This window comes from Staurois parvus, unplaced genomic scaffold (assembly GCF_062004578.1).
Source record: "Staurois parvus isolate SC_StPar_1 unplaced genomic scaffold, SC_StPar_1.0 ptg000155l, whole genome shotgun sequence".
NCBI lineage: Eukaryota > Metazoa > Chordata > Amphibia > Anura > Ranidae > Staurois > Staurois parvus.
The window spans coordinates 5,343,179-5,367,385 of NW_028317951.1; the positions used below are offsets into that span (position 1 = coordinate 5,343,179).

The 24,207-nt window shown below is 41.2% G+C and overlaps 1 protein-coding gene across 1 annotated transcript; it reads right to left on the reverse strand.

Annotated features, from left to right (window-relative positions):
• Window positions 1-17,770: 17,770 nt before the first annotated feature.
• On the reverse strand, window positions 17,771-18,919 carry ARL14 (ARF like GTPase 14). Its single transcript, XM_089675673.1, has one exon. The coding sequence runs from the start codon at window positions 18,860-18,862 to the stop codon at window positions 18,266-18,268; it is 597 nt and encodes a 198-aa protein (XP_089531799.1). The 5' UTR covers window positions 18,863-18,919; the 3' UTR covers window positions 17,771-18,265.
• Between the last annotated feature and the right edge of the window lie 5,288 nt (window positions 18,920-24,207).

Genomic DNA, 24,207 nt, shown 5'->3' on the forward strand with positions numbered 1-24,207 from the left:
AAAGCAAACACCCTAGTGAATAAAATAGTGGGTGCTGCAATTTTTTATATCACATAGTACTCGTGCAGCAATTTTTCAAGTGCAATTTTTTTGAAAAAATACACTTTTTTACTTTTAATGCACAAAAACACTAAATATCAGCCAATTATTTGGTAAAATATGAAAGATGATGGTATGCCGAGTAAATAGATACCAAAAATGATATGCTTTAAAACTGCACATGCCCCGTGCAAAGGCGACAAACTGCATACGTTTTTAATATCCATAGGCAATGATTTAAAAGCCTTTACAAGCTAGCATTTTAGATTTACAGAGGAGGTCTAGTGTTAGAATTACTGCCCTTGATCTGACGTTCGTGGCGATACCTCGCATGTATGGTGCAACCGCTGTTTCCATACTGGCACAGGGTCAATGCTCACGAACACAGATGCGCGTGTGCGCAGGGGGGCAAGGGTACTTTTTTTTTTTTTGTTATTTTGATTTTTTAAATTATTTTTACACTGTCCCTTCATTTTTCTTTTTTCTTCAATGGGCATTGTCATATATTCTTTTTTGAGAAATCTGGGTTCTATCAGACTCTAGATATCTCCCCTGCCCTTACATTATCTAATCAAACTAAGATTGGTATGATCAGATGCTTTCCCAATTTTCAAATGGCACTGTTTATATCCTGTGAAACTGAAGTGAGGAAATGCTCGTAGCTTCTGATTTCTTAGGCTATAGAGATGATTGGCACCATTCTGGTATCCAATCAGCTCTATGGTCAGCTAGCAGAAACAACGGCTGCCTTTTTAGGTTGCCCCGATGGCACGGGACTGCCCTAGAAGGCAGTGGGGGAGGGGGACATCATCTTCCGCTGCTTGTAAAAGCAATCCTGCAGCTAATTAGCCACTAGGATTGCTTTTACATGAAAGCCGATCGCCGGCTGAAAACAATTATACCAGGATGATGCCTGCAGCTGTAGGCATCATCCTGGTATAACCATTCAAAGTCCAGTGATGTACCAGTACCTCGGTTTACGAATTTAATTCGTTCTGCAGGACATTTCATATAGCGAAAAAGTCGTAAACCGAAACACTGTTTTCCATAGGAATGCATTGAAAACCAATGAATCCATTCAGACGGTCAGCAAAACAGTAAACTCTACTAAAATACCACTTGAGTAATTTTATTAACTCATGCAGTATTTAAGTAGTGACAACCATGTGTTAATATTTCAGCTGTCAGCGGGGTTCCCCACTGACAGATGAATGTAAAAGAATTGCTGGTAATTAAAAAAAAAAATTTAATTGCAGGCAATTCACTCAGTTGTCAGGAGCCAGTTTTTAAATGTAATTACTGTTTTTTTTCCCCTTCACTATACAGTAGTTCAGAAATTCAGCAGTTACTTTCTCCCTCCAGCTGAAAGAGAGAAAGTTTCTTTTAGTTTATTTCCCCAAGTTAAAAGATACAATGTTTACTTTCAGTTTCTGAAAACTTACAATGTTTCCTTTTAGTTTCCTAAAAGATACAATGTATCCTTTCAGTTTCTTAAAATATACAAAGTATCCTTTAGCTCTGGGAAACTGACAGTTAATGTTGTGAGCTATACTGAATAAAAAAAAAAAGATGGCAATTGCATTTAAAAATCAGCACTGACATACATTTAGTATTGTGAAAAAATTAGTAAAAAATTTGTAAACCGAGGCATTATTTTCAATGGATTTTCATTCGTAAACCGAAAAATACGTTAACAGAGGCATTCATAAACCGAGATATTACTGTATATGCTATGTTTTGTTTTTTTTTTTGTATGCAGCCTGTGGACTGAATGAAAAAAAAGAAGAAATCTCTGCCAGAAAAAGTGTGTGGTATGCCCACCATTAGAATATACCACCCTGCATCCACCCACTTCTAATGGTGGGCACGCATTTGGTCACACTTTGCTACATGCGCCAGTTCCAAGATTGTACAAATGTCTAAATAGTGGCACGCTTGAATAAAAATTGTCCACGTATAAGTGGTACCCCATATGGAAAAAGGATGACACCAAGTCCCAAGCTATCTTGCCACTGCTCCCCATGTAGTCTGGGCATCTGGGGGGCTTCACGTGACTATCTTTTCCCTCGTAAAACCTGACAATACTTGTGCTCGCCACCGCACCAGCTTGTACTACACTTATGGGACTCGCCACATCGCCAAGTCATACTGCAGTGCTGGTATTATTATTATTATACAGGATTAATATAGCGACAACAATTTGCGCAGCGCTTTACAATATAGCAGGAGACAATACAGTTCAATACAAAAGGGTTAGGAGGGCCTGATCCTGGGAGCTTAGAATCTAAGAGGTATGTGAAAGACCAGGATGTACTAAACCGCTGGTGTCGCCAGTTCACCAAAAGGTAGCGCGGCACTAGTACTGGCACTCTGCTGCATATGAGAGTCATCAAAATTTACCGACAAGTGCTAACAGAGATCAGGCCTGATTCTGCCATCACTGTGGTTTTGTGTGCAATGTATCAAGTGACAGTGACCTACTGACACTGCACTTGCTGGGGGAGAAGGGGGGGTAATCGTAGGGGCTAAACACAGGTGTTGGCAGGTGCCGGGGCTGATCCCGCTAACGCTGCATTTTTGGGGATGCTATACTAATGTGAATGCTGGTATAGTGCTGATCTGATCAAAGATATTGATCCGTTCAGACACTATACTAGCAGTGGAGGTTTATTGTGCATGAGCATCTTCCTGGCAATCAAGGGGTTAAATGTGATTACTGGTGTACTGACAGGCAATCTGACGCTATCTGGGAGTGGCGTGAAAACCACGGGAGTGTGAATCACGCATATATATGTGATTTTGCGCACCTGTGCTGCCCTGTAGCAGTATTTCTGCTATAGGGCGGTTAGGAAGCGGTTTGTGTTATGGTGCTGCGTTACTTTAACTGACAATTGCACGGTCATGCAACGCTGCAAAAAAATGAAATTTACAGCTTTTTTTCCCCGCAAATTGAGCTTTCTTTCAGTGGTATTTAATCGCCTGTGCTGTTTTTATTTTTTGCGCTATTAAAAAAACCCCACAATTTTGAGAGAAAAAAAATATTTTGGACTTTGCTTTAAAGCATGTCCAGTAAAAAAATGTAAAAATCAAATTTTGTCATAAATTTCAGCCAAAATGTATTCTACGACATGTCTTTGCTAAATAAAATCCCAATACGTGTAAATTAATTGGTTTACGTGAAAGTTACAGCGTCTACAAATGGTGGTATAGATACTGGATTTTTCATTTTTTTTATACTAATAATGGCGGTGATCAGCGACTTATGGTGGGACTGTGGGACTGCGGCAGACATTCTGACACTGGGGGGGGGGGGACTGACTTTGGGTCACTGACATCCCCAGTGACACCAATACAGTGATCAGTGCAAAAAAAAAAAAAACACTGACACTGTACTAATGGCACTGGGGAGGAAGAGGTTAACTTTTTAGGCAATCAAAGGGTTAACTGTGTAAGGGGAGTGTTTTACTAGTGGGCGGGGTGTGTACTTCACTGTTGTACACTGTCCCTGAAAGCTAATCTCTGCTCTCTGGGAACTGACAAAGCAGCTGTGCTCTGTGTCACTGTTTGCCGGCAATCGCCGGGATCCGGCGGTTAATGACCGGCCAGGACCCTTTGATTGACACCTGCGGCCGCAATCGGCGGTGCAGGTAGGGCGGTCGCTCGCCTTGAGTTCGCCCCATACCTGATATGCAAAATTATGTTTATATATGTGATTTTGCGCAGCGGTGCCGCCCTGCCGCAGTATACAGTTGTGTTCAAAATAATAGCAGTCAGACATCACTAACCTGATCAATCACTGTTTTTGGTAGAAATGATATTTCTACATGGCAAATAATTTACTAGCAGGTGTAGTAGAGTAATAGAAATCCAACAGACCCAACAGTCATGTCACGCTGACAGCTCGTGAGGAGAGCAGAGCCGGTAATTGGCTTTCTGCTGAGGGGACATGTACACTGATCATCAGCGCACTGATGATCAGTGTGCCCTGATGATCAGTGTAGCCCCAGCAGTGCCACCTGTCAGTGTCCATCACTGCCTTATGTCAGTGCTCATCAGTGCCTCATGCCAGTGCCCATCAGTGCCACATATCAGTGCCTACCAGTGCACATCAATGCCACATATCAGTGCCCATCTGAGCTGCCTTTCAGTGTCACCCATCAGTGCCAGTCAGTGCCACCTATCAATGCCAGTCAGTGCCGCCTATCTGTGCCAGTAAGTTCTGCCTATCAGTGTGCATCAGTGCCGCCTATCAGTGCCTAACAGTGCCATTCAGTGCCCCCCTATCAGTGCCGCCTATTAGTGCCAGTCAGTGCCCATCAGTGATGCCTGTCAATGCCCATCAGTGCCTCCTCATCAGTGCAGCCTATTAGTGCCCATCAGTGCAGCCTCATTAGCGCACATCAGTGAAGGAGAAAAATCACTTATTTACAAAATTTTACAACAAAAACTAAGAGAAAAAAATTTTTTTTTCAAAATTTTCAGTGGTTTTTGGTTTGTTTAAGAAAAAATAAAAAACCCCGAGGTGATTAAATACCACCAAAATAAAGCTCTGTCACAAAAAAATGATAAAAATGTCATATGGGTACAGTGTTGTTTGACCACGCAATTGTCATTTAAAGTGTGACAGCGCTGAAAGCTGGAAATTGTCCTGGGCAGGAAGGGGGTATAAGTGCCCTGTAGGCTAGTGGTTAAGGAAGGAAGGCAGCAAATGTTGTACATGCTGGTTACAGTGCATTTCTCTCTGAAATTCTGAGGAAAATGGGCCGTTCCAGACATTGTTCAGAAGAACAGCGTACCTTGATTAAAAAGTTGATTGGAGAGGGGAAAACATATAAAGAAGTGTAGAAAATGATAGGCTGCTCAGCTAAAATGATCGCAAATGCTTTAAAATGGCAACCAAATCCTGAAAGACGTGGAAGAAAGTGAAAAACTACCATTCGAATGGATAGAAGAATAGCCAAAATGGCAAGGACTCAGCCAACAATCAGCTCCAGGAAGATCAAAGAAGGTCTAAAGTTACCTGTGAGTACTGTTACAATTAGAAGACGCCTATGTGAAGCCAAGCTATCTGCAAGAAGCCCCCGCAAAGTCCCGCTGTTGAAAAAAAGACGTGCTGAAGAGGTTACAATTTGCCAAAGAGCACATTGACTGGCCTAAAGAGAAATGGCGCAACATTTTGTGGACTGATGAAAGTAAGATTGTTCTTTTTGGGTCTAGTGGCCAGAGACAGTTTGTCAGACGACCCCCAAACACTGAATTCAAGCCACAGTACACTGTGAAGACAGTGAAGCATGATTGCGCAAGCATCATGATATGGGGATGTTTCTCATACTACGGTGTTGGGCCTATTTATCGCATACCAGGGATCATGGATCAGTTTGAATACATCAGAATACTTGAAGAGGTCATGCTGCCTTATGCTGAAGAGGAAATGCCCTTGAAATGGGTGTTCAAACAAGACAACGACCCCAAACACACCAGTAAACGTGCAACATCTTGGTTCCAGACCAACAAGATTGACGTTATGGAGTGGCCAGCCCAATCCCCAGATCTTAATCCAATAGAAAACTTGTGGGGTGACAAAAAATGCAGTTTCTGAGGCAAAACCAAGAAATAGAGAAGAACTGTGGAATGTAGTCCAATCATCCTGGGCTGGAATACCTGTTCACAGGTGCCAGAAGTTGGTTGACTCCATGCAACACAGATGTACAGCAGTTCTCAGAAACAGTGCTTATACAACTAAATATTAATTAAGTGATTCAAAGGAAAGCAAAATCTTCAAACATTTTTCAGTTTATATAGTGAATGTTTGAGTTTGTAAAGAAGAATACAAACACTGCTATTTTTTTGAACAGTCTAATATTCACTTTTCTTCAATTTTTTTAGATGAACAACTCAAATTTGACATATTTTTCTTCATGTTTGATTTGGAATATAATGTGTAATGTTCCCAATGCATTTGTGTGTATGGAAATAAAAGCTATTAGAAGGATTTTGAGCTTTCACTTTTTTCAACACACTGCTATTATTTTGAACACAACTGTATGTACTGTGGCTGGTCGGCAACCAGTTAAAGTATGCAGATTATTTTTATGTATGTCTGAAATTACATCTCATATTCTCTGGTCATTCACAGTTTATGACACTCAGGAGATCAGCGGAGAACATGTTCAGCCCTTTACTGGCGATCTGTGTTCTCCCTCCAGATTCTCCAGCCCAGAGCTGGAGAATCGGAGGAACCGCAAACTAAGCAGCGATAATTTACCTCTGCTTAGTAAACTGATCTTTTACTGTAATCTCGTGAGATTATAGTAAAAGCAGCCATTTTCCAGCATTTGTAGATTGTTCTCCCTTCGTTTGGAGAACTGATCTACACCGCTTCATAAAAGGCATTTGCAGGAGAACTGTGTTCTCCGAGAATTCCGGAGAACTGAGCAGCGATCATTTACCGCTGGTTCATAAACGGACACCATAGTAGCCATAAAGGAAAATAAAATATTATATAAGGGTTAATTACTAGAAAACTGAGGCTAGAAATTCTGGTACTTGTGTGCCATCTTGTGGCAAAGTGAGTTAATACATAGTTAAACACAGGGTTGATGATTACACCCTCTGCATTTAATTTTATGAGTGTATTGTCTGCTATTCCGTAAGATTGCAAGTCACACATTATCAGACTTCGCCATCATTTGAAACTTCATTGAAGTTAGGACACACAGCTTCAACATAGCTAGACACCATTTTGGGTAAGACAAACTCCACAAATTAATCGGCAGCCATCTTTGGGTCTGGTCATCAGCCACCTAAAAGCCTACCTGGTATTCTTGGCGGGTGTATATAATGTATTATTCTCTTTGGTGGTTTTTGCTTGCTTAAATGAATAGGCCAATTGAGATAACTTTTGCTGTAGCATTTCTCTCATGATAATATAGCCACTAGAATTAGGTTAATTGTTTTTTTTTATTTATTTTTTATTATTTTTCTTTTCTTGAGCTGTATTGATGCACACTTCTATGTATTTTGACACTTATTCTTTCTGCAGGAGAATAGCAGTTGAATTCTGTAAAACGCAGATTATTGTCTACTAAGTAGTTATCATTGGTTATGTTATCTAAGAGGGGAAATTAATTATTGAATTTAATTCACTATATATATTCTGTAGTTACAGACAATTTTAGAACTATGCAAATGTCTTAGTGTCTATGCATATCCCAATCTGACTATTATTTATGATGTTTGTAAGTGACTTATTGTAAATAAATATTCATTCATTTTCAATAGTGTGTAGTCTTTACTTACACAGTTCTTGGGTTATTCAAAAATTTTGATTGGCAAAATAACTTAAATTATTTTTAGAAATTATCTTTGTATTGGAGGCACTGTAGCTCATTCAATTTAGCTGACTAAATTATTTTCAGGCATTCCCTGACATTCCACCAACAAGAAGCAGGTTCTAGAAAATTTAGGGATCACTGGCTATTATCAGTGTTTTATTCCATATTTTGCCTTCACAGACTGCTCTCTTGACCAATTTGACAAAAGGAAAGGAATCTGTCATGATCAAGTGGATTCCTGAAACAGAATCAGCTTGTGAGACATTGGAACAGACTGTCAGGATACTAGTACAGTTAATGCTCATTCCTGTTCAGCTAATGCTTGTGCGCATGTACCAGCACACAGATGAGCTCAGGCTAATATCCAGTGTGTACTGACACGTAGGCGCATTTGTGTGCACCAGAGGGCATCGGTGTGCACATCCTTGGACGTTGGCTCAGGCTGCCTATTTTTTTTTAACAGATAAACTAGGCTGCCCATTTAAAGAAGACCCTACTGTGTGCTAATTGCTGGATGTTCTTCAGCTCCCATGTTCCTGTGTTCCTGCTTATGCATGACTGATCTTCTGTTACTGACCCAGCTTGTTCCTGACCTTGCTCTGTGATTCTGGATTCTAACCTTGGCTTGCCTCTGACTATCCTCTGCCTGATCTCCTGGTGTTGAGTCAGCTTGCTACTGGACTTTGCTCTGCCTGCTTCCCTGGTACCGACCCCAGCTTGTCTCCTGACCATGCTGCTGTCTCACCATGTATGGCTCTAGCTCACCTTGACTACGTCCCTTACCGTGGCAGTCATCTGCTATCAAGCTACAAGCACCCATGCTTCTTTGAGCCTTGTACCTCTGTGACCACATTCATGGGTGCTCAGACTAGATAAGCTCTCTTGTCAACTTGGCCTTTAACCAAGGTATGTAACACAGGCCTTGTGAGGTCAGCTAGTGTTGTACTCTCCTGACTTCTTGATGGAGATTGTGGTCCAGATGGATACGTCAGATGTTAGGTTGATGTCAGGAATGGACTTGCCAGTAATGGTGGGACTCACCTGCCTTGTGGGCTGCAGTACCAGGGCTGGCCAGCGGGTGCTCTCAGCAATCAGAGACTCAACCCTGCAGTCAGCCAAACACCTGAAGCTGATTACGGAGGTGTATTTAAGGGATGGCCAGACCTGCAGTCTGGGCCTTGGTGTGTGTTTTTCCATGGGCCCCTGTACCTTGTAAACCTGTGTTCCTGATTCCTGTGTTCCTGTAGTGCGTTCCTTGTTGCCGGTCCTGCCTGTTCTGATCCATGCTGACATTCTCCTGCTCTGACCTCCGGCTCGTCCCTGACCATCCTTCTGCCTGATCCTCTGTACCGTGCTGCCCGTGAGTTACTGAACCCGGCGTGTGACCTGACTACCCTTGTCTGCTGCTTGTACCGTGCCTGTCCCCACCGTTACTGACCCGGCTAGTCTGACCACGTCGCTCCTGACTGTCATCCATCCATCCCGCTTGGACCTGGACCTGCCAGCACTCTCTACCACAGCCGGATGCACTTGGGTCGCGACCTGGTTCCAGTCTGCAGCAAGTCCATCCTCACCATCAGGGGCCCTGGTGAATAGCAGGCTGGGACTTAGACCCCGCGCCCTGAGGAAATCTGTGCTGTGGGCTTGGCCTGCCTGACCACTCCACCTCTCCAGCCCTGACTGCACTGTGTACCTATTGGTTTGTTTGTTTGTTTGTTTGCACTGTGTACCTATTAGCTTAAGGTTAGCTTGTTTGCACTGTGTTTGTTTATTTGTGCAGCTAATAATAAATATTATTATTATACCTTATCTGAAGTCTGCGTTTCCCTGTGTCAGTCCACACACCTCTGGTCATACCCGGATCCCTAACAGTTGAGCTCTGTATTATCACAGGTTTTCAAGGGGGAATAACACCCTGTCAATTACCTGGGCAGGAAATTGTAGTCCCATGAAGTAAATTATGCCACTGTTGAAAAAAAGTGTTTAGCAGTAAAGAAGGCTTTGGATTCCATCCAATATTACCTCCTGGGTAGACATTTTGAGCTGATAACAGATCACGCTCTATTAAAGTGGATGGCACAAATCTAAGAGACCAATTGGAGGGTGAATAGGTGGTTCCTGACCCTTCAAGAATTTATCTTTACAGTGAAACGCCACCCAGGTGTTAGAATGGGAAGTGCAAATGCTTTGCCCCTGGTTCACTCATGCTTGGCAACTTGTGTTCCAGCCCCAGAGTTGAAACAAGTGGAGGGGGTATGTGACAGGAAACCAGGAAAAACTATTTGAGTACTCTGGGATCTATAAAACTCCCAGTCTGCTTAGGAAGGATGCTGCACCCTGGAACCAGATCTCTGTGCATGTCAGACTGGGGAACAGCAAACTACCTGCGTGGTGAGATTATGTCTGTGTGACTAAGGACTGTTTTCCTTCTTTGTGACAAGTACCTGGGCAGCAGTAGGTTGCCCCACCACAGTTATTCAGGGACCAGTGTTTGAGTAAGTCATCCAAAGTGGTAAAGATTTATGTTCTGATTCGTTGCTGTTCTTATGTCTGTACATTATGGACACAGACACTTTAAACTGTACATGTGTTTTTCACCAGGACATGCTGTCTGCTGTGCCTCTTAACTATGCTGTGGACTCATGCAGGGAATCAAGCACACCCTTCTGCTGAGCTAATCCCTCCCACATCCTTGTCTTGAGGAGATTAAGAATTACAGATTCAGAAAACATCCCTATTGTTCAAAACTTTGGCTTCAACAGCCATGCCATTAAAGTCAGTGACAGTAAGCAGGATGGAAGATCCAATCCTACTCATCTGTTCAATATGGAAGAGGCCACAGCTTTTCTGATAGTGTCTGTGTCCTGTGGGCTTTCTCTCAGGATCTGTGGCAACAATACAGAGTAGCAATAGAGTGGTAAGAGTGTTCCAGTACTTGACACTAAAATAGTGCCCATATTGTCAGATGTAGTAATCTCTGCCTGACAGTAAAACTATAGTTCCAACCCAATGTCATAGAGAGAGAGTCAGCAGCACAGGAACATGTGCTTAGGTTAGTTAAACCACTGAACACCAACGAAGGTAGGTTTGATAAAGCTTCCACTGACTACCAATGCAGGGAAAGTTGTATATTACTGCCTATGACCACCAGTGCAAGAAGAGTTATATATTACTGCATCAGACTACTAACATGGGCAAAGTTATTTAATACTGCCTATTACCGCCAATGCAGGGAAAGTTGCATGAGTACTTGCTTTACCATTTTAATACACTATATGAACAACTACACTATTTAAATGTGAATAATAAAAACAAACTGTGGTTTTGAGTTCAAAGCAGGGGCGGACTGACCATTTGGAAACTCGGGCACTGCCCGTGGGCCCGGGGTCAGTAGGGGGCCCCATGAGATGCCCCTGGTACCTTTTTCATAGGCTTTTTTGAGTTTGGGCAAGGACACAGGGGCCCCATGATCCCCTATTGCCCAGGGGCCCCAAGAGTTGTCAGTCCGCCCCTGGTTCAAAGCCTACATTTTAACTTCTAACTCCTATACTTACTACTCTGTAGAAGAAAGGAAGATGCATTACCTATCCTCAGGACGCTCTGGTTTGGGTCATGTGATCAGCTTCCAGCAGCAGGTTCAGGGGAGAGGAGGGACAGCTGACAATGAATACCATAAGCATCTTCCTTCTACAGGATAGTTAATATAAGAGTTGGAAGGGGAATGGCAGCAGTTTTAGGCTTAGTTAGTTAAAGCCTGGAATTCCGCTTTAATTCATATAATTCTCTTACAAGTACAATTTGGTGGGTGTGTGTATCCATTGTATCCTGCAAATAAATGTGCATTTATTATTTTTTGTTAAAAGGTGAACTTATCCTTTAAAAACAGATTCCTTCATGCACACAACCGAGGTTGATGGAAGAATCCTCCTCACTGTGATAGTAAGGACTCCTCCACTGTCAGAATACACTGATCAGTGCTGCAGCTGATTGGCTTCAGCAGCTGATTGGCTTCAGCAGCTGATCAAATTAAAGTTTTCCAAAAGTCTGGTTCAACAGAAGTTGATTATTAGATCAACTTCTGTCACGCAGGAATGACCAAAGATGGATCAAAATTCAACCGGTTTAACAGGGACCAGACAAATTTCAATCCATCTATGGTCGATCCCACTTGACAGAAGTCGATCCCTCTATGGCAAACTTAATAAATGCAAAGGTCAGGAGCAACACAGAGTGCATTCTTGTTATTGTTTTTAACTGTTGTTTACAAAAAAACTATCTACAGTCGCAGAGATTATATATTGGTAATTGTTGTCACTAAAAGTGGTAGTAAACCGTGTCTACAAAAAAAAAATATCTTCTGCAAGGTAAAGGCATAATGTGCATCGCACAAAATCCCTAATATCTCCTAAAAGGTGCACGTTTAGGAAATATTCTTTTTACCTACAGGTAAGCTTTATTGTAAAGAGTAACAAAGTGGCTTTACTACCACTTAAAGCTTTCTACTCTATACACATATATAGGTGTTATGTTTAAATGCTTATGTACTTGAACTTACTTGTACAAGATAAATCAATCAGTAGAGGCTGAGTGGACTGTACAAATCTAATTTACTCCACTGGTTAATAGACTGCCACTAGATGGAACTATGGAACAAGAAACAAAGTGACATTTTCTCAAAATGAACCTGCATTCAGAGGATGGATTGTCTATATATTTTTAATTAGTATAGTTCAAGTGCAGTCAAAAGTGACAAGCGTATGTTTTCAGGTAATCACTGCAGGTACCCTAATCAGGATGTATTTGGAAATCATATAGGGCACAGCAGCATGGAGAGATTGGCATTTCTGTCTGTATAATGATGTATGACTGTAGAAATATCATTTTCCAAATTATTTTGTTTTTATGAGTGTATATAATGTAGTGTTACTGGTTTAAAAGAATACAGGTGTCAGTAGAGCAGTCATTTGCAACCAGGGTTCCTCCAGAGGTTGCTGTGGGTTCCATGAACTGTGGCTGATTAACCTCTCATTTGATTGTGCCTGCATAGTTTGGGGGATAATGCCACTTGGCAGAGTTAGTGGCTTGACACCAGTGATCTTTTTTAGCTATCTGTGGGAGACCATTCTTCCAACTGAACACCAAAGTGTAGGGGCATTTTCCCCACTGACACCTGATGAATTGGTTTTATCAGGGGTTCACCGATACTTGAAAATTATTTATGGGGTTCCTCTGGAGCAGGCATCACTAAATGTGGGATTGTGGTCCAGACTCGGACCAAGTGACAGTCCTGTCTGTACCATAGCATCATTTAGCAGTCTTGGTGTCTTCTCCCTACCGCCAGATGATGCTGTCATTCTCAATTAAGGGGAGAGGTCCAAAGGCAGAGCAGGCCTGGCTGGAGGGCGCCAGCTGCCCAACTTTTTATATTAACAAGTGGGTGATTGGTTGCTAGGATGCAAGGTGGTCTTAGCAACCAGTCACCCCCTTGCTTATTTGAATATCTGGGCAGCTCCTGCCCCTCGTATAGAGCTGCTTTTCCTCCCACTCTCTTCCCTGCATTGGATTGTGAAGGGAGAGGGGATGTGATTGTAAGCAGGATTGTGATGGAAAGGGAAGGGTTGTGACTGCAAGGTGGACTGTCATATACGGGAGGGGATGCGAATGGCTAACTGTGACATAAGTGAGGTGTCTGTGATGTGAATAGGGCTGTGATGTGTGAGAGTACCATGATGTGGGGGCAGGGAAGGGGGTAGGTGATGTGAAAGGGATTGCAATGTAAGGAGGGGCTGTGATGTGAAGGTCTGATTGTGATTTCAGAGGGGGCTGTGATGTGAAGAGAAGTGTGATGTAAGAAGAGGCTGTGATGTGAAAAGAGGACTGTGACGTTTGTGGTGGGGGAGGATGGGGGGCTGTGATGTTAGGGGAAATGTGATGAAGGGGGGCTGGGATGTGAAGAGGTGACTGATGACACTGATATAAAGAGGGCCATGATGTTAAGGATGGGACTGTGATGTGTTAAGGATGGGACTGTGATGTAAAGGTGTGCTATGATGTAATGGGAAGGTAATTGTGAGATAAAGGGAAGGGGTGCTTTGATGTGAAGAGGACTGTCATGTGAAGAGGGAACTGATGAAAACTGTACTGCTGTAAAGGGCAGACTGTAATGTAAAGGTGAGGACTATGATGTGAAGGGGGTCTGTGATGTAAAGGGCCAACTGGGGACAGTGATGTAAAGAGAGAGCTGTAATGTGAAGAGGGTACTAAGGACATTTATGTAAAGTAGGAATGGGGCATGTGATATTATGGGGGACCTGTGATGTGAAGGGGGACAAAGGACACTGATGTAAAGGGGGGACTGTAAGGTGAAGGATCTGAATCATAGCAGAAACATGAGATTTGGACCTTTGTCAGGAGAATATTTGGCGACTGTACCTCCGTGAATTCAATACCCATTCTCTAGTGTATAAAAATTTGAGAAAGGCTGAAACAGTGGGTTTACCTTTAAAGTGGAAGTAAAGTCCACTTTTTAACTTGTACCTACAGGAAAGCCTTATTATAGGTGCAGCGAATATCTCCTAAACTTGCAATGTTTAGGAGATATTCAGACAGCATGCAGCCAGTGACATTTCCGGGCATGCACTCTGAAGGCACAGCCTACTCGTGCCGTACCTTCAGAGCTCCATGCTGGGGCATCATCGGCCAGGGGATGTGAACACAAGGCTCCGTGCCCAGGTAAGTCTTTCATAATGTGCTAGAATGCAGTGCATACTAGCACATTATGACTTAAACCTGCAGGAGCCTATATTTTGTTTTTATTTTTGTGGAGGTTTACTACCGGTTTAAGATGTTAAGTCCATCCATTGTAACAGTTCTGCACAACAGTATGGTTGAGGGCAACTTTTCTGTTTCCTCTTGACAGCTTGAATATAACTGTATTGTTGAGTAAAGCCTAATGAGATCCTTTGGTATCTTACTGAGGAAAATATATGGATCAGGCTCAATATACTGCCACAGCCATAGGCCTCAAGCACACAGAGCTTATAACACGTCTCTTTTGCGGGTGTTTGGCGTTTCTTTTTCAGCCTATAAAAGCACCTCTGTTAGCCTATGTGTATATGCACACATAGGCATTTACAAGCATATAATAAGAGGAGTGTTCACAAGCTGAAAAAAAACATCACCAGTGCGTTCAGTAGAAGAGCTGTTGAGCAGAAAAACCTCTTGATGCACTATTTGGGTTTAGCTGTTAAGCGTTCTTTCATTCCATTGGCCAGAAAAATATACAGTGAAGGAAATAAGTATTTGATCCCCTGCTGATTTTGAATGTTTGCCCACTCACAAAGAATTGATCAGTCTAAAAATCCAATGGTAGGTGTATTGTAACACTGAGAGAAAGAATAGCAACAAAAAATTCAAAAGAAATACATGTCTAACAAATTATGCACTGATTTGCATGTTCATGAGGGAAATACGTATTTGATCCCCTATCATTCAGCAGGATTTCTGGTTACCAGGTGTCTTACATACAGGGAGCATGCTGAGATTAGAAGCAGACTCTTAAAGGGAGTGCTGCTAATCCCATTTTGTTACCTGTATGAAAGACAACTGTCCACAGGAGCCCTGAGGAAGTCACATGGGATTTTGACGCAACACGTAGGCCTGACGTAGTGATGCACTTCCGGCGTGGACGCCATCTTGGCACACCTTATTCCTATACCCATTCATGCAAAGTACACCCAAAAGCATGAGGTTCTATGCTGACATATGCTGAAGATCTATGTGAGTGCGCATTTTTTATATATTTTGTCCTATATAATAAACATATTACACTATGGGAGGATGTGTTTTATGTTTTTGAATAAGATATTGGCACTTAGCCCTGCCCATTCTGGAGAGGAGCCACTACCAGAGTGCTGACCCCCTGTGAGGGAGATTTGTTTACGGTGAGAGCAGAGCAGTGGAGAGGCTGCATACTTGGAGGATCTGAGGGTATGATCCCACAAAACGCTTTGACCCTTACGGGTCGAAGTTTTGAGGTGAGAGGCTAATCTAGCCGGTGGTCGGATTGTTTTGTGTCAGTAGTTACCCACTGTCACATATTATCAGCACGAGTGTCATCTTAAATTGGATAAAGTGATATTATCCACATCATATTGGACTGTTTGAGCACTGATCAGACATTGTAGTCTGATCTAATTTGTGTGTTGTTGCACGGCATTTGCACAAATATTGTACACTGATTATTGTGTTGTTTTATGCGTTTTTATTGCACTGATTGAGATATTTGTACATATTATAGGGGGTACATGTTCTTTGGCACTTTAGTTATTTATTGTATTTACATACACTAGGTTTTTGCATGTTTAGGCTTTATATTGAGTTTGCAGTGGTTGAGACTTATTTTTTCTTGACTATTATTCACCATCACTTCTTGGTCCAGCTGTAAATCACTATATTTGTGGTATTATATTATGTGGCACATTGCATGATTGTGTATTATTTCACAGGTTATTTGTATATTTATATTGTGGCACTAAGTGAGCATCTTTAGTTTATTTCACTTTTATTTTTATATTTTACACAGTGTGTCACTATTCACATGTGTATTTTATTGGTTTATATTATACGTTATTTATGTGAGTAGCGCTACATTTTTATTTATTTATGTCCACAGGAGCAATCAAACAATCAGATTCCAAACTCTCCACCATGGCATAGACCCAAAGAGCTTTCCAAGGATGTCAGGGACAAGATTGTAGACCTACACAAGGCTGGACTGGGCTGCCAAACTATCACCAAGCAGCTTGGCGAGAAGGTGACAACAGTTGGTGCAATCATTCACAAAATGGAAGAAACACAAAACAACTGTCAGTCTCCCTAGGTCTGGTGCATCATGCAAGATCTCACCTCGTGGAGTGTCAATGATCATGAGAACAGTGAGGAATCATCCCAGAACTACACGTGAGGATCTTGTCAATGATCTCCAGGCAGCTGGGACCACAGTCACCAAGAAAACAATTGGTAACACACTACGCCGACAAGGATTGAAATCCTGCAGTCCCCGCAAGGTCCCTCTGCTCAAGAAAGCACATGTCCAGGCCCATCTGAAGTTTGCCACTGAACATCTGAATGATGCAGAGGAGGACTGCTTGAAAGTGTTGTGGTCAGATGAGACCAAAATCGAGCTCTTTGGCATCAACTCAACACGCCGTGTTTGGAGGAGGAGGAGGAATGCTGCCTATGACCCCAAGAACACCATCCCAACTGTCAAACGTGGTGGAAACATTCTGCTAAGGGGACAGGACAACTGGACTGCATCAAAGGGATGATGGATGGGGCAATGTACTGTCAAATCTTGGATGAGAACCTTCTTCCCTCACCCAGGGCATTGAAAATGGGTCTGGAATGGGTGTTCCAGCATGACAATGACCCAAAACACACGGCCAAGGCAACAAAGGAGTGGCTCAAGAAGAAGCACATTAAGGTCCTGGAGTGGCCTAGCCAGTCTCCAGACCTTAATCCGACTGAAAATCTATGGAGGGAGCTGAAAGTTCAAGTTGCCAAAGTCAGCCACCAGACCTTAAAGACTTGGAGAGGATCTGCCAAGAGGAGTGGGCCAAAATCCCTCCTGAGATATGTGCAAATTTGGTGGCCAGTTACAGGAAACGTCTGACCTCTGTGATTGCCAACAAAGGATTTGCCACCAAGTACTAAGTCATGTTTTGTGAAGGGGATCAAATACTTATTTCCCTCATGAACATGCAAATCAGTGCATAATTTGTTAGACATGCATTTCTTTTGAATGTTTTGTTGCTATTCTTTCTCTCAGTGTTACAATACACCTACCATTGGATTTTTAGACTGATCATTTCTTTGTGAGTGGGCAAACATTCAAAATCAGCAGGGGATCAAATACTTATTTCCTTCACTGTATATTCTGCCCAATGGAATCATCTAACACTCAAATGCTTGAAGCAAATAAATGTCTCTAAAAGCATATGCAATACACGGCTTTGGGCGCGTTTTCTTAAGCAGCTTTTTCCTGCTAGGAGTAAAAGTCATTCAAAGAAAATTGAATGCCCTTTGTGTATGAGGCCATATACCCTGTATTGTCAAAATAGCCTGAACCTCAAGGAATGTTTGTTTGCAACACAGCATATTCTTTGTAGTGTCTAACGTTTGTCCCATACCATCTTATGTTGTGAATGCTATTGTTTTCTAACAGTGTCCTTCATGTGTAATTGTACGTCTACAATAAAAGTAATGCTTGATTTAAAAAAACAACAAAGCAACAGGTGAAAATGTTACATTAAATCTATGTGGTATACAATCCTATACATTTCTTGTATCACACAGAGTATAAACCATTCAAGTGGAAACAAAACAGTATACCAGGATTAGTAAAAAAAAGCTCATTTTATACTGTCATGGAATTGCATAAATGTCATTTTATGTTTGATATGATAAATACATAAAGTACCGTAGTATAACAGACAAAACTTATTTTTTCTGCTTTATTCCTAATGAAATCTGAAAATACTGACTGAATAAACATGTAAAACAACTTATGTGGTTAACACTTCACATATTGTGCAGCATATTCTTCTTAGCACAACGTGCAGTCATCAGTGTTTGTTAATAAAAGTCTTTTACTTAATATCTAGTTCCTTATATTTTGTTGAAAATACTTTTTGTTCTGTTGCCCAACAAGCATTCATATTCTATTACATAAACCTACAGACCATTTTTAAAAATTATTTTTAGCAACTTTGGAAAGTTACCTGAATAAATAGCACACACGAAACAAGTAATTTTCTTACTGCCATTATGAAAAAATTGATACTATGTTGGACTCAAGGTGCATTCAAGTTCTATGGGTCACATTATAAGTTCTAGACTTTCCGTGATGTTTTAAGTCTTACATTCTGCTTTGCAAAGTTGAGGGCATCTTCTTTTGACTTCTTCACAAATTCAGACACTTTACTGAATCCTTCTGCCAGGCCTTGGCCTGAGAGGGCACAGCATGGCTGAACATACCAGTCCCGGTCCGAGCAATACTTTTTCATATTAAATTTTCGTGTGATCTCTTCTGCGTCAAGAGCCCCAGGAACATCTTGTTTGTTAGCCAGGACAACAACAGGCACATTCTTTATTAGTTCATTCTGCAGTATATGCTGAAATTCCTTTTTTGACTCATCTAGAGTTTCTTTGTTAGTACTGTCCACCACATACACCAGTCCATCTGTGTTTTCAAAGTAGTAACACCAGAGTGATCTTAATTTCTCTTGTCCTCCAACATCCCATATGGTTAATTGTAGGTGCTTCTCTGTCTGAATCATCTCCACATTGAAGCCAACTGTTGGAATTGTTGAAAAAGGTTCTTTGAATTTGAATTTGTAGAGCACGGTTGATTTACCAGCTGCATCCAAGCCAAGTATGAGTATTCTGGCTTGTTTAACCTTGGAGTGTACAGAGACTGCATGCCCCATGTCTTTAAGTCTTTGTTGTTTCCTTTTTGAACAGCAGAAATAGGTGATATGTTTGGCATGGTGACTCGTAGCAATGAGAACTGTCTACTTATACAGAGGCTTATCAGAAAGGTGTATTGTTTATGAAGGTTTAACGTCCACTGCCTGTCACAAAGGTAGAACTGTCAGAAGCAATAAAGTGTAATCGATAAAAGAAACCAAAGTTCAAAGTATGAGAGAATGAGGTGTGAATACAGCACTTTCTAATATAATAAAACTACTAAAGTTTACTTTAAAATAACTAGGTTATAATAAAGCATCTTACCTCTGGTTGCTGCAATACTAAATGATGGAAACCAAAATCTTCTTGTTGTAAATTATAGCTTACTTCCAGAAAATATGTTTTCACACTACAAACATTTTTCAAATGATTCTTGTTGGCACAAATTCACTTTACTGTATACAGTATGTGTGTAATAAGTGCTACAAATAATCAATTTACAGTAACATCAGCACATCCACGACTGCAGTCATCAAATGTATTTACAAGGATATATAACTGCAATTATAAATGTATTTGCTTAAAGTGTTACTAAACCCACAACAGTAAAATCAGTCTGTATATGCAGTAAAGCATGCTTGTCATACTCACTGTGGAACCTAAGGGGTTAATCCTCTGGATTGTGTAAAAGGCTGTTTGATCCTTTCTTCTCTGCCCCACCTCTTGTTGAAATGACCATCTGATACAGACTGAATCTGTAGTCACATGCACATGCTCAGTTTGGTGTGTATTGCTAGAGGGTTTTTTTTTTCTAGGGAGAGTACATGTGATCAGCAAAGGGCCAATCAGCACTGTCCAGACAGTGGGTCAAGGGTTTCACATCCACCTAGAGCAGAAAGAAAACTCCTCCTACAAGCTTTAACCAGTGCTCTGCTGAAGTCACAAGACTTCTCTAACTGCTGATAAGAAAAGGTATTTAGCAGTTTATATTTACTAAAATAATTGCACTTCCATGTTGTGTGTACTGTCGGAGACCAGATATAGTGAATGCAGGGTCCTGTGATCACTAAGTTTGGATTGCACACCTTCAAGGGGACTGTTATATAATTTACTTCTTCATTTCTTGGCCTTTACACTGTACTATTGGTTTCATATCTAGTATACTTTAATACTATTTGTTTTATATTTTTGCACTTTATTGACAATTTATTACTGTGAATTTTTGGGTCTCGTATAATATTTTGATTATTCATATTTTAATAGTATTTTTGCACATATTTACATATTATCTGATTTGTTAACTATGCAATTACCCCTTATACTCCAAATCAATCGCTGCCACCAAATATTTATCATACATATTATTTTCAATATTAGCAATATCAACTATTACTTAAAAAAATCTGTAACCCACACTGTCACCACAGACAGGTATATCCAGAGATTTAACATAGTAGCGCTATTTAAAGAGACAGGAATTGTTTCTGCTTTAGTGCATTAGAGACAATATTAATGATTCAGAAATATTGTTTAATAAAAAGAAAACAGTTTTAAAAAAATGATGCAAACAAAATCTTTATAAAAAAAAAAATATTACCAAGAGAAAAGAGACACTAACACAATAATGAAATAAAAAGGGTTTAAGAATTAAAAATACCTAATAAAGTCCATATGGGGAAGTCCAATCAACGAGCAAGATGGTTCCATGGCTCTTGAGTCTTAGCAGGTGTTCCTTGTTTTGATGTTAAAAGGAGAGCTCAAGACTGCAGATGCAGGGCCTCTTTTCTAGTCCTTGAGGAGGGTATTGACAGAAATGACTGCAAATCTATAGGTATTAATAATTTTAAATACCTACAGGATACAGTCTATTAACTTGTATATTATTGTCCAGCATGACATTACCTAATAAATTAATCCAAACATGATGGCCATTTAATGGCTATTTCACCTAGGAGAGGTAATAGGACTAATATGTTTCTGATACCTCCTAGGATAGTGGTGTTTGAGTTTAAAATGCTACTAATTAACCTCTTGCCCTCCTAAGGGTTTACCACCCTTCCTGACCAGGCCATTTTTTGCTGTTCGGCACTGCGCTATTTCAATTGGTAATTGCAGGGTCGTGCAATACTGTACCCAAAAAAAATTTATGTCCTTTTTTTTCACACAAATAGAGCTTTCTTTTGGTGGTATTTGATATTGCACTATAAACAAAAAAACCCTGCAAATTTTGAAAAAAAAATATATTTTTCACTTTTGGTTATAAAAAATATCCAATAAACTCAGTTAGTCAAAAAATTAGGCTAAAATGTATTCTGCTACATGTCTTTGGTAAAAAAAAAAATCTCAAAACACGTATATTAATTGGTTTGTGTGAAAGTTATAGCGTCTACAAACTATGCTATATACTGTATATATTGGAATTTACGTAGCTTTTACTTTTTGACTGCCTATCACATTTCATGAGGTGCTACAATGCCAGGGCAGTGCAAACCCCCCCAAATGACCCCTTTTTGGAAAGTAGACACCCCAAGGATTTTGCAGAGAGGCATGTTGAGTCTATGGAACATTTTATTTTCTGTCACAAATTTTTTGAAAATGACAATTGTTTGTTTTTTTTTACACATAGTTGTCACTTTAATGATATATTGCTCATGCATGCCATGGGTGTATGTGGAATAAAACCCCAAAACACATTCTCCTACTTCTTCCGAGTATGGTTATACCACATGTTAGAGACTTTTTGGCAGCCTAGCTACATACAAGCCCCCAAAACCTCCAGGCTTTCAAAGGGCATATTTCCTCATATACTGTAACTTCCCCACTACCTTTCACAGTACAGTTTCGGAGGCTCTAAAATGCCAGGATAGTACAAACACCCCCCTCAAATGACCCCTTTTTGGAAAGTAGACACCCCAAGGAATTTGATAAAGAGGCATGTTGAGTATTTTACAGATATCACTTTTGTCACATGGTTTTGAAAAGAAAAGAAAAAAAATATTTTTTTGTTTTCTTTCTTCGTTTTCCAAAAACGTGGCAACAAATGAGATCTGCAAAACACTCACCATGGCTCTTAGCAAATACCTTGGAGTGTCTATTTTCCAAAAAGGGGTCATTTGGAGGGGTTGCTTCTACTATTCTGGCATTTCAGGGCCAATATTAGAAGCTTATGTCACACATCACCCACTCTTGAAGACCAAGCCTTTTCTGACACTTTTTGTTCACATGAAAAAACTGTTTTTTGCTAGAAAATTACTTTGAACCACCAAACATTATATATTTTTTTAAAGCAGAGGCCCTAGAGAATAAAACTGTGGGTGTTGAAATTCTTTATGTCACACAGTATTTGCGCAGTGATTTTTCAAACGCAAACCTTTTTGGGAAAAATACACTTTTTAGAATTTTAATGCACAAAAACACAATATGTTGCCCAATTGTTTAATAAAATATAAAAGATGATTTTACACTGAGTAAATAGATACCAAACATGACATGTTTAAAATTGCACTTGCCCGTGCAATAGCCACAAAGTACATTCAATTTTATTATCGATAGGTGACGCTTTAAAAGCCTTTACAGGTGACCAATTTGTATTTACACAGGAGGTCTAGTGCTAGAATTACTGCCTTCAATCTGACATTCGTGGCGACACCTCACTTGCATGGTGCAACCGCTGTTTACATACATGGGGTTAATGCTTGTGCAAGCAGGTGTGCGCGCAGGGAGGCATGGGTGCTCTTTTTTTTTTGGTTGTTGATTTTTAAAATAATTTTTACACTGTCCCTTTAAAAAATTTTTTATATCACTTTTAATGCTATAACAGGGAATGCAAATATCCCCTATAACTTCAATGCGCATTGCCATATATTCTTTTTTGAGAAATCTGGGGTCTATCAGACTCTAGATATCTCCTTTGCCCTTACATTATCTAATCTCACCAGTCAGTGAGATCAGATGCTTTCCCAATTTACAAATGGAGCTGTTTATATCCTGTGAAAGTGAAGTGATGAAATGCTCATAGCTTCTGGTCTCTTAAACTATAGAGATGATTGGAGCCATTTTGATGTCTGACCAGCTCTGACCGGCTGCATTCTCGGATTCCCCTGTGGGACAGGAGAGCCACAGGAAACTGTGGAAAGCAGCAGGAGGGGGGCGGGGGATGTCCCTTCCCGCTGCTGGTAAAAACAATTCAGCAGCTAATTGGCCACTAGGATTGTTTGTACATGAAAGCTGACCGCTAGCTGAAAAAAACAGTATCAGAATGATGCCTGTAGCTGCAAGCATCATCCCGGTATAACCACTCAAAGTCCAGTGATGTACCAGTACATTGCTGGTCCATGTTGGGCATATATGTAACAGCAGAGAACACGGGCATACGATGAATTGGCTCTGTGGACCAATATGAACGCAATTCATTCTTTTTTGTAATGCCCATGTTGAGGGTTAGGGCCAAAAGAGTTTTAAATTCAGAAACTGTGATAGGTTTGCATGCAAATTGTCTGGAAAGAGCTGAATTTGGGTGGAAGGCTGTCACGTACCTGGTTGGGGAGCCTGACGTGAAGAGAGGGCATCCTCTTACAACTCCCGCTCGGAGCCCCTGACAGTGGGAACAGAGGGAGCCGAGCCAGGAGTGGCAGGAGTGCTGTGTGAATCTGAAGCTGACGGCAGGTAGCTGGGGAACCAGGAGATTCGGGCACAGGCAAGGTGCGGGTGCAGGAACGTAGGTGCAGCAGCAAGCAGGTATGGTGGCAGTCAGGATGCGGATTGGGACCGGACACCAGTGCATGGATGCAGTAGCAGGCAGGTATGGTGGTGATTCGGATGCAGGCCAGATGCGGAACCGTGGGTGCAGCTGCAGGTAAGTATGATAGCCGACAGGATGCAAGCCAGGTGCAGGTAGGTTAATGTAGCAGAGTCAGACAAGCCGGGTCAGTATCAAGCGGGCAGATAAAGTACAAAAGGATTAGGCAAATGAATGGTCAGGGATAGCCGGGGTCAGTGCAGGCAGAGTTCTTTCTTAGTCAGGTAAATCAGAATACAGGTATCAGGATCAGGAATATGTGCAGGAACGTTATAGACCAGAAGGCATTGATTTTACTATTGAGCAGGTTTAAATAGCCCGCCTGACGTGACGTGTGCACTTACTGCGCATGCGCAAGTTTTCTGCGCTACTGCGCATGCGCGGCCGCACGCTCCCGCGCCTGCGCATTTGCACCGCCGCGGCTCGAGGGGATCTGACGCTGTCACACGGCTGCACAGCAACAGGATCCTTGACAGCGGCCATGTATTGTTGTGCGTATAAATTGCCTTGGCCCACAATCAATTGGTACAAATCTTCCGTGAAACACAGAGGAGGGGCTAAATGCTA